General features: G+C 31.6%; 1 protein-coding gene across 1 annotated transcript in view; it reads right to left on the reverse strand.

The window, feature by feature from the left end:
- Nucleotides 1-12,442, reverse strand: part of LOC129216825 (uncharacterized) — a 78,633-nt gene that overhangs the window by 14,275 nt on the left and 51,916 nt on the right. Inside the window, exons 19-22 of the mRNA XM_054851042.1 lie at nucleotides 9,446-9,593; nucleotides 6,142-6,261; nucleotides 4,807-5,017; nucleotides 1,867-1,936 (exon numbers count right to left, since the gene is read on the reverse strand). Of these exons, the coding sequence (XP_054707017.1) occupies nucleotides 1,867-1,936; nucleotides 4,807-5,017; nucleotides 6,142-6,261; nucleotides 9,446-9,593 (549 nt within the window). The remainder of the gene's footprint in view (nucleotides 1-1,866; nucleotides 1,937-4,806; nucleotides 5,018-6,141; nucleotides 6,262-9,445; nucleotides 9,594-12,442) is intronic.

Genomic DNA, 12,442 nt, shown 5'->3' on the forward strand with positions numbered 1-12,442 from the left:
ATTAAAAAAAAAAAAAAAAAAAAAACGAATTTAGTAGCAAGCTAATCTTCTGATTTAAATGTACTTGTTTACTTATTTGCACATTTTCAAATGCTTATAAATTAATAGTGTTGGATTCCTGACATTGAACAAAGCAGTTGGTCGCATGGATTAAGTTTTTCAGGTCGTATGTTAGGCACTAATGTTTTAGAATATCAGAATTCCCCTATTTTTGTATTATATTTCCCGACTAAAGATCTTTATTTTCTAAAACTTTCAACAAATTGAGATAAACTGATAGATTTAGTAATTAAGTTTTTACGAGTAATGGAAACGAACTCGGATGCAATCGAATTGTGCTTTTTGAGTGGGCGTGGCAATATCAAGAATGCAAGTTCTCTACTATAGAACATAAAATATAAAAAGTGTTTAAAATAACGGTAAATACGAAATGAGTGATATCCAAGCAATAAAATCACATTGGAAAAAGGACGAGCGGCTGCTACAGAAGTGGATGTAATGAGATTTCAAAATTCAGATTTGTTTTTGGGATCGTTCTATTTTCCAGTTTTAATAGCTTTTATATGTGCAATACTGTTAAATCACTCTAGATTTCTAATGCTCTTTTAGCTACTGTTAATTTCTCTTAGTCTGGGACATTTTTCCATGACTTTTAATAAATTTCTATGAAATTGAATGAAAATTTCAATTTTCCATGACTTTTCAAGACCTGAAATTTGCTTATTTTTTTCCATGACTTTCCAGGATTTCCATGACCGGTACAAACCCTGTATAAATAAATAACTCAATACTGTAGCTGAATCATAGAGTAAAATTCCTGGATGCAAGAACTCGTAATCAACAAACTCTATCACTTCGTAATTTTTAAAACCTCACTGCTCCACTTTTTTAAAGACAAAAATTTTTTTTTCTCACCACTGTAAAAAGTATGTTTACACATAAGAGGAACAAGTTTCGAAATTACCTAAATCACCACATATGGAACAACAAAATTTAAAGATACTTTAGAATATTTACTTTAAGTCAATAAATAAAAAAGGAAAAGTTCTAAATGCAATCAATTTTCTAAATATTCATTTCTTTGCTATAGGCCTTGTCTCCTCTTCTAGTACAAAAACCAAAAACAATTGAAAATTTTAGACACAAATGAAAACCGATAAGGGTTTTTTGAAAAAATGAAGAATTTTGGATGTCCAACATATAATCAATTCCCTTCAAATGTATTTAATTACTTTTCACAGCTGCCTTTCAAATGACCAAATTTTTAATTATTGGACTAAATACATGCAAGCAGAAAAAGTTCAAATTGAAAAGATCACAAACTTGAAATTAAGTTAAAAAGTTGAGAAATCAAAATTTTCAACAAATTCCTTACACTAAACTAAACTTAGTGGTGCAAACACATGGTTGCTAACTTCTACAGCGTCAATTACAGTTTTCTAGCTTAAGGGCTCTAAATTATGCCATTGAGAGTACGATTAAAAAATAAAATAATAAGCCAAATAAATATATCAAGAAATTTAAAATACTAAAAGTTCCATTACAATGCAAAGTTTAAACATGGCAGAGACGTGAACATTTTTTTTTTTTCCATTTAATAATTTATTTATTTATTTATTTTTTTTTTTTTGTTTTTGCTAAATTTGAAACTATAAGAACTTACATTAGCAACTATCAGAAAGTAATTTAATAGATTTTTCACTAAAATTATTTTTGAGGTTTCAAAATTTTAATTTTATTTCACTTCACAAAAATGGCATTCAATAATGGATTTCTCTACAAAACATTTGGAATTGATGACATTAATATAAAAAAGCAAACTGACAAACAATCTGGATTAATACAATGAAGATAATATATGCTTACCATTTTCCTTTTTCAAATGTCTAATGTGAGAATAGATGATTTCATGTACATGAACTAACATGCTGTATGGCTAAAAACAGAATAAAATCCAATTATCTGTTTGCAGTCATACTTTCTTATAAATTACTTTTCACACAGTGTTTAAAATATTATTTTAAGCAAGTGAATTTGAATTCAATACTTCACAACTTTTTTTCCTAATAAAACTGCTAAGAATCAGTGAGCAATTGACAAATATTGCACCACTAAATCAGATATCAATTTTGTACGGACGGCAACTTTTCTACAGCTGTTAGCATAAATAAACTACTAACGGAAAAATGGATCAAACTCATGCGTACTGGATAACTTGAAATGCAATTAAAACTGATTTGAGAGAGACAGACAAAATTTCACATTGAACAAAATTAGTTTTTTTGAAGAGAAAAAGAGTTAACCTTTAACTTGCAAGCATATGCATTCATAATGTGCATCCATAAGAACAAAAAAATATAATGTACAAATGCTTCAAGTCTATCATCCAAAAATCACTGGTTGATTTTATCACAGAAAACATCTTTACGTATTTAGTCCTCGGGGACACAGGAAAAATTAGCTGGAAAACTTAAATGGCTTGTAACATCTTGCTTAAGTCAAATGACTCCATTATCATCGGATGGAATGGTCTGCAGAATATGTGAAGCCATTTAGGGACCTTGAAAAACTGGCAAGCAAAGTGAGAAACAGAACAAAAACTACTCGATTCAGTCAAATTCAGGGGCGTAGCTAAGGGGGGGGGGGTTTGGGGGGACAACCCCCTCCCCCCGAAACGTTAGTCTCAAAAAAAAGAGAGAGAGAGAAAAAGAAGAGAGAAGAGAAAGAAAAAAAAAGAAGAAAAAGAAAAAAAATCAAAACGATTTTTTCGTGAGTAACAAAGGTCAAAAATTCACTCTGCTTCTCCCCCCCCCAATCCCATTGAAAATCTGCTCCATGTGTGACCCTCTAGCATAAAGACGCCTCCCTTTGCTACGACAATTTTTTGATAATTGAGTGAAATTTGACTTTGCTTTAGAAATAAGATTGATTTGTTAAATCCACGTATATGCAGCCTTTCTTTGTTATAGATTTTGCAAATTGTTAAATATGTTTAATTTCATGAGCCGCGCAGTAGGAATATTGCATACAGTCGAATCTGTATATTTCGAATTTCACATTAAAGAAAAAAGTCATTGAAAGTCAAACATCCAGTTTACAGGCGGAAATGGAAGTATCTATTAGCTTTCAGGGATGCCAGCTTTTGTAGATGTGTGTTAGCCTCTAACTTAAGCAGTCATACTGAAATGAATGGAACACGCTCATCAGATATGTGATTTAACCTTGATTTGGATAGACTGGTTTTGACAAGACGTTGCTAGAAAATTTCACATTAAATTAAATGGAGGGAAAAGAAAAAAAAGTTGAATTTTGCAGAACATTAAAAAAAAAGAAAGCAATCTTTGCTTTTGTTTTGTTTGACACAAGTATCAGAATTGGGCACCCCATTCCAAAGTATGTAAAATTCACCTCCCTCTTATTTTTTTTAATACTATATATATATATATATATATATATATAAAGAAGTAACCCCCCCCCCCCGAAAGTTGGGTCTAGCTACGCCTCTGGTCAAATTATATACAGTTCCAGTTATGCCAAGTGTCTTATTTGCACAAAGACATGCATCATTGTTCTATTTGCATAAGTGTTTTGTTACAGGGTTCGTACTGAATTTCAGAAATAAAATGAAGGAGTTTTGGAAGAGTTTTAAAGGAGTTAATTGAGATTTTGGAGGAGTACTAACGGGCTGTCATTAAATGTCACTTTTTTTCAACATATTTGACCCCTTCCCCCTTTATCACAAAGTGTCACAGTTCACCTAACTCCTCCTCTTGTCACATGCCGTATTTTTTATAAACATATTGTTACAATAACTGTGTGATGTCACTTTTTGTCAACCTCTCTCTTCCCCTCGTCACAATTTCATGAGCCCGTCTCCCCCTCAAGGCTTGACACCCTTGTGGATGACTAATTCTACAATATCATAACTGTGATTTGCTAAAAAATTGTTTTTTTTTTAACACAATCACTTAATGTAGTACATTTACTTATGTAGTTTTAAATATTTAAATAATAATTAGACAACCCGACATTTGCTGCTGAGTGTGTGGTGGAGGAAAAAATAATAATCATAAAACTTGAAAAAATAGCCAAGCATCATTTAAGTATATTTTACTTCACTTATGAAATGTTTTAGTCTTCTAATAACATTTTCACCTTCAACTTTTATGACTTAACAATCATCAATTTGTAAATCACATCTTTATGAAAAAAATAAATGCACAAAATTACATTAAAATCGCCCTTGTGACAAAGTTAGTTGTCGATCGAAGTATTATAAGCTACTGTCATAGAAGATTATGCAGTCTTGAACTAAAAAAGAAAAGGAGTTTTGAAGGAGTTAAAACCAAAATGAAGGAGTTTGAAGGGACCTTCAAAAAATTTCCTAAATGAAGGAGTATTGGAGGAGTTTTGAAGGAGCGTAAGAATCCAGTTTGTGATTGAGACTTTTACATATGCACTAAACTTCAAAATATCCGGCATTAGTGAATTAAATTTTAAAAGAATGAGTGTACATGCATGTGAAATAAACTTAAATGTCATTTGATTCCTTTAAATATCTGACCACAACTGGACTATCACAGATAAATTAATAAACTATACAAATCAAACAGATCTCTTTCGAGAGCTGGAGGGACAAGAACATAATATCTGATGACCACAGAAAACTCCACAATAATGAAATTTTAGTATTTAAAAAATGAAATAGACCACTAAAATAATGTGTGCATGCAAAGTTGAATTCTCTGGCTATACTACATAAGGGTTTGTTGCACTGGAAAAAGTAAAATTAATCAGAAACCTTACCTTCATACATTCTTCTTCATCGGTCAACTTTTTGGCCGTGACCCAATCCAAGTGACTCAGACATTTTTCCAAGCAATGGAACGCATAGTTCTCAGCTTCTGTTTCAAACCCAAACTTTTTACACACATATGCAGCAATTCTAGCCCCATTGGGGTCTGGCAGGAGGCACAAGATTCTTGAAGCTGACAAAGGGTCTTTTAAAGCAATGGCACTAAAAGAAAGTTAAACTGAAATGTTCATGCTGCTTTATACTTTTTCTGTTGCAAAAAATTGAAATTCTTGCAACCCCAAAAATTCAGCAAACTAAAAACAAGATTTGAGGTAATTATGCTCAACAATGCAACTTTTTCAAATGTTTCACAAGAAGTCTTTTTACCTCCTATATTTCAACAGAATACACTTTCCACATGGAGTATAATCTAATACTTTGTTAATATTGAACAAAAAAGCTGGCTAATTGGAAGCATTTTCAAACTGCAATACACAATTACTTACACCTGGTATCTGTAAGATTCCCTGCAGGTATATTTAAATCTTAAAATCCATGACCAATGGGCTCGTTTCCAAAATTTTAAAATTATTTTTTTCTGAAAGAGCATGTTTAAAAACATAGGATCTGACCATTTTTTACATAATTTGTTTAAGTTGAATATTTAAAAAAAAAAATACATAAATTGATGCACTTTCATTGTTTATGCTTCTGTCCGATGACGTCACAAATGATGAAATGCCATTCTGTGTTGCCATTCACAGAGCAAAATATTTAATTCACATCTTTACTCAAGTGTATTGGCAACGATAGGGTTGATAGAAGCGTAGAGCGAAATTTCAATTCATTTCTTGATTATCATAACATGGAAACGTGGTAGAAAGATGCGCCAAAGAGCATCATTTGTGACGTCATCAAGACCACGCTTTGGTTGAAAAATCGGACATTTAAAAAAATGAATTAAAAAAGAACTGTTGAGTAAATTAAAGTATTTTCTGGGTCCATTTTTTTTTTTTTTTTTTTTTTTGCTTATTCTATCAATTTCAGTGACAAAAAGTACTACTTTTGACTGAAGGAAACAACCCCATTGCCAGTTTCCATGATGTTTTTTGCTGAAAATCCTGACATTTCATGACCATTTTGAATTATGGTCAAAATCAATTACTTCCCATGATTTTCCCTGACTTTTTAGGCACACGGATACCCTGAACATAGTATTCCACCAGATTATCATGCAAACATCAAAACAATGACAAAATACTTAAAAAAATAAATACTTAACTTACAACAAAAATCATATTTTGATACTACAAATTATTTTCATGAAATTAAGGAACGAGACTTACCACTGGGCTTCAAATGCATAGCATTTCTGACTTCTGAACTTGTTTGAGCAAACAATGAGAAGCTTCTCGATGACAGGATCCGACTCGGGTAAGTGAGCTTTAGCGAGGGCGAGTGCTTCACTGAAAAAAAAACAAAAATGGTCCCATTTAGAAAAGTGATAAATACTAATTTATAAGAAGAAAATAATAGAGTACAAAGTTACTTCGCATTTATACTTTAATCTTATACATTTTCCATGCATACAATTAATGGTTATGAAAGTAGTCAAATGGCTTTTTTAGTTAGGATTTAAAAATGAATACATAAGGTAGAATCCATGTCAATTCAACAAAGGCTGTAACATGATGGTCTCGGATTTTTTTGAATTTGTTTTTGTTTTGCCCCCAAAAAATCGTTTTCCGAGATACAGGTCGCCAAAGATAGCGGTCCTGTCATGATTTCTCACTTGGGATTTAAGTCAAAATTTTTAACGTCCATTATCTTAGAAACAGTAGAATGTATTTTGTTGCGGTTTGTTTTATTTAAAAGGATATTTTTTCTTGTTTAAAAACATATGCAACATTTTGAAATATGTGCTTTAGTTTTTTTCCCAGTCTTTTGAAAAAAAATCATTTTTTTGATTTTTTTCAAATATGTCAGATTCAAAAATTTTCAATTTTTTACAGTTTATTAGTACGACTAAGCACTACGTTCCCTGAAAAGGAGAGCTTCCACTATTTCGTTTAATAGATTTTCGAGGTATTTGAAAAAATGAGGGTTTTTAAGGAACTCTTCACGTAATAGCAGACCTGAAAATTCAAAAAAAAAAAAAAAAAATCGCAACAAGTGACCAGAGAACACTTTTACTTAAGTTATATAGCGAAATTTTAATTTTGAGTCGCCATTTTATCCTGAATATTGACTTTAGTGAGAATAAAATAGCATTGCGCTTAACTATTCTTTCGGCGCAACGCTGAAGGGGAAATGCAGCGAATCGGCTGGAGGCCGCGTTCTTTTCATAAAAATTAAAATTTCTGGAGTAGTTTCTGACGTTTAGTTTCCACCAGATAGAGGCACGTAGGCTCACTTTGATGCAAAATTGCACAAGGAATTTAATTTTGCTGAGGAAATTTTAAGTCAAAAGAACAGCCAAGGGATCTTTTACATGCCGCATAATCATATGACATAGGTGCTGATGATTTTCTGCATCTCGAAAATCCATCGACTGGCCACCTCAGGCAGGCGAATACATAAATACAAAACAGCAGAAATTAAGGTTTTAGATACCAATATGGTTCACATAATTTTACAATATTGTTCTAAACTATTCGAAAATTCTACATACATCTTAGACTAGGCCAGGGTTGTATTTAAGGGGTGGGCTTTTAGGGTTCAAACCCTCTCCAAAATATTTTATTTATTTTCATTGCGAATAACCTTTCTTACAAAACAATACACTGTATTTTTAATGTACTTTATAAGTGATAAACATCATGAACGTAAGAAGAAATATACATGTATATAATCATTTGGGTTGTTAAAAAGACATTGAAAATGTGAAACAGGGGTGAAGTTATGTAGAGTACACATCAGATTTTTTCTTCATTTAACAGGTGCCTCATCTTTTACATTTGCTCTTTTTAATGCCCTTAAAGCAGCACCCTCTCATTTAAACAAGTTATTGCAACAAAAATTCATAAAATATCAGGGTTTCCGCTCTTCCAGCAGATAAAAAATAAGGCCTTTAATATGGTCCTTTTTGAGGCACATTTTTAACTAAAAAGGTCACTTCACGCCAGTGTCGCAAAAAGAAACTTTTCGAGGTGGAAAGAGTTTCGCTTATAAACGCATACATAGAAACATACAGGTATACAGTCGGACCTCACTATAAAGTCATTCTTTGAAACTTCCGGAAAGTGACCTGTGTCCTTATAATCAAGTCATATGATTTTTTAACAATAAGCATGTATATAAAAAGCAAAAAACTTTCTTAAATCTACTATGTTTTAAATTATCAGTTCATTAGGTTGTAGCTTTTTAGCAAATGTATTTGCCGCTTACTAAAGGTTGAAAAAAATAGGGCCTTTGATCATCTTTTAGAGCTTTCAATGACTAAATATGGCCTTTAGAGGGCTTGCGGGAGTCCGAACTGATAAATGAAAACAAATCTGACTAACCATATTGTGTTCACGAGAAATGTGTTTGGTAAAACCTTCCTGAAACAAAAGTCTGGTTACAGTCCTGTACTAGATATTCGATAAAATGCCAGAATTTCATACATTAGCAGTAATGTAAATAATTTACCATTATTAAAACAGTGTTGGCATACAGATACAAATTTTCAAACCTTCTAGGATCCTGATAATAAACATGGATAGTAATATAATGATAATTTATCAATAATAGCACTACACAAATATCTGTAAAATAGTCTGCTGTGTTTTATCATTTGATCGAAAATAATGTCAACTCTACATTGCATCGCACAGCTATTTGGTAATAATTCACATTTTGCATTAAAAAATAACTTGTGATAGCAGACGGCTAAAAATGCTCTAAAAATAAGCTTTACATTCACTTCAAGTCAAACAGTTAAATAAAATGACAACAAAAGACATAACTTGTGCTAGGATCTGTTTTAAATACAACATATTGACAAAAGCTGTACTGTGGCGAGGTATTTCTGCATATTGCATTTCTGTCTCTGGAAATGTTTTAGTCCTTTTTATATAGTTTCGCTACTTGACATAGCACAAATTTTGCTTTTTATGTTGCTTATTTTATAATTTAAATATTTTGTCAACCAATTTTTCTGCAAATAGAAAGGGAGGGGGGGGGGGAGTTTTTTTTTTGAGTTTAAAAAATATTTTTCCTGTCATGTATGCAGTTATTCAATGATGATCACATTATTTTTTCTTACAAAAAAATAAAACGTTATGCATTATAAGGTTTATTGCTAATTGAAAAGAGTTGGCAGACAAAGTAATACTTGCTTTTCATCAGTTTTTCTTTAAAAAGACTAGTTACTTAAAGCTATAGGGGGGGAGGGATAACAATATTAAAATTCTAATTAATGCTTTTTATTTTGTTTCTATGTCTACTCACAATGACTGAAGTGAATAGATAAATCAATAATATATAAAACAATAAAATTCTGGCAATAAAATCTCAATAATTTAAACAACATTACTTGATTTTTTTTTGCATAAGCATAAATGCTTTTGAGTTATTCCAGTAAACGAACAAAATTTACAAAGATAAAAAGGCTTAATAGTTAGAATTCATTTGGGAAAGAAAAATATTAATCTGAAGATTTGAACTTACTAAACATTTCCTTTTTCTGCTAGTACTTGGATGGCTTCGTACAGCTTCCCACACATGAGTAGGTAGAGGCTGCCTTTCCTATATAGGTCATCTCCAATGAGTTGTAATGCAAACTTTTCACATACTTCTAACCAATATTTATGGGAAACTGGAAATACATAATGTTTAAAGAGTTAAAAATTTAGAGATGCTTTCAGCTCTTCAGCAGTAAAATATTACATTTCTGAAAGCCTATCACTGACTGTATGACCAAATTGTTCATTCTCTAAAAATGAATTCTGAATTTCAGGGATAAAATATGCAAAAACATGTACACATGAGAAAACTGAGCACCTAAAGGCCGATGAAAATGTAATAATTAGAAGGATTTCTAATACGTTTACAATATTCCACTAGCAGTACCCGCATGGCGATGCCAATGCTAAGAATTTAAAAAAAGACCGTTGTAAAAAAAATCCACCCCCCCCCCCCCAACCCCTTTCTGATCTGAAATGATCATTTTTCTTCAACTAAAATGCGTACACACCTTTTCAAAAAACCTATTAAAGTCACTTTGGAATTTTAAACTATTTGCCAAAACACATAAAAAGATTAACAATAGTTTTAAAACTCAAAATAAACCTTCAACTGTATAGTTCATCATTTAACGCGCCAAGCAACCATTCTAGCGTAACCCTGCCCTTTAGCAAGTGAAGCGGTTTTTATTCTACAATTTAAATTGTTTCGCCAAATGAACAATGCTACATAAAAATGCTATAAAGAACAATCACCTTGAATAATACAACAATGAGATGTTGACAATCTCGTCTTTAAGACTTAAGTTGAGAAAGATGCCCCGTGGAAGGCATCTAAACGCCTTCTTCTAACATCACCAAAAATTGTCAAAAATTGCCTTTTTGAAACTTTAATTCCAAAAAGTTTCTATGAGAGAGATTTGAACCCGATTTCTTTCCTTAACTTCATATTAAAGATTCGTTTTCATATTAAAGATTCGGGCGATTGCCCTTTCCTTGGTATCTGTTCTTGGGATGGAAGCACCATCTATCAACATTTCTATAACTTAGAACCAAACCAGAAGCTGACCAACTTCTGGTTCAGCACCCCCAGAGGAATTGATTCACTTCGACTTGATGACTACATAACTTAACTCTAAAAGGAATGTGAAATAATTGATAAAAATGATAAATAAATCAAAATTATAATGATTGCTTCTGAGTCAATCATTTTATTGTCATATGAGGAAGTGAGAATTAATGGATGTAAGTGGACATTTTCAAGTTTTGAGTAAATCGCGTTTAAAGATTGGCTCCTGGGTAGACTTTCATTGAAAAGTTTTTCTAAATCATGCTGTATAGCAGCAACTACCAGGGCTACTAGTACCATCTCTTGCCCCAAGACAGAGGAGAGGTTCCCTACTATTTATACTGGTAATCTCAAAACTTTTAATTTTGCCACTTACATCCCTTTGCTTCTCACTGCCTCATATAACTATGAACTACAACTAATGACTTATATTAATAACAAGCACATATTAATTTTATCTCATTTCTTATTTAAACATTTCTGTTCTAGACTGAACAAACAAATTTCTCAGTTCTATTTTTTTTCCTTAAACTATTTTTCTGATTTACTTTTTTCTCACCTTCTAGAAGTGCAGGAGAAAATTTACTTTTTTTTTTTGGTCACAAAATGAACCCTAAAATATCTGGCATGACGGAAATTTCAAGCTTTCTGCGGGTCAACCTCACTTTTTTCTGGCATGCAGGGAAATACAGTATGAATCTTTATTCAAGGAACAACATTTCTGCAGCACAAACATGCACCAGAAAGTAGAAAATTAGATTCTGTTTCATTTGCACTTTTGCTGCTTCAGAGAGAGTAAATGCTGACTTTTTACTTTAACTTTAAAAATCAGATTTCATCGAAAGAAACTTGATTTTTACTGCAGCCAGAATATCAATTTTTTAATCAAATTTTGTTAGACAAAACACTCAAGTACTTTTTAAAGCAAAACATGGTATAATTCTGAAAATTATAAGGTGTTCTTTAAATGTTCTGAACATTGCAACTTTGGTGCAATGTTCAGAACATTTACAGACCCTTAAGGGCCATGAGCATGAACAATTAAAATTACATATACTATCAGTCCCGCTTAATCGGTTAACAGATAAACGAATACTCCGCTTATAGCAATAAAACCTCTCGGAACTGAATATTTCCCCATTGATGCAATGTTAAAGATCCCCGCTTAATCAAATAATTTCCCCGGATAACCAAATAATATTAATCAGCTTTCACAAACATTTTTGTTGAGAGAAATTTTGAACAAATTAGAAAAAAATTAAAGAGAATTAAAATACAAAAGTAATAACAATTACTGACGTTATTATTTATCGTCAACAATGGGTGAGAAAAACAACATTCAAATTTCACCAAAACGTTCCCACTATTGTACCAAATTTCTCTTGTCTTTGTCATTACAAAAAAAAAAAAAATACTGCAGTCGATAATTAAACTAAATAATACAGATAAATATACACATTTAATTCGATGATAAATGGATAAGTAATAGATGAAAGATACGTTAGACGAAGGGGGGGGGGGGATGGGAGTCAGAAAAGTGTTCCCAAAGATTTTGAGCAAGCAATTCCCTATTATGGAATTTCCCAAAAAATAATGTACGGAAAAAAGGTGCCAAAACAAAGATTTTATAACTCAAGTTGTAAGTTACTTTTTATAATTTTCAAACAACTTGTAATATATATATACTAATTATTGAACTCTTTTGTTGTTTATTCAGCTTATTTCCAAATTTTTTTAGCAATAACATTAATTATTTCCTTTATATAGCTATTGATTTTTTATTATTAGGTATAAGACAAATGTTGTCAATTTAGAAAGGTAAATAATATTTCACCGCTTAATCAAATGATAGTTCTTGGAACTGATGATATTTGATTAAGCGGGGCCAACAGTAGAGTTTCAATAGTGAGTAAT

Source organism: Uloborus diversus, chromosome 2 (assembly GCF_026930045.1).
Source record: "Uloborus diversus isolate 005 chromosome 2, Udiv.v.3.1, whole genome shotgun sequence".
NCBI lineage: Eukaryota > Metazoa > Arthropoda > Arachnida > Araneae > Uloboridae > Uloborus > Uloborus diversus.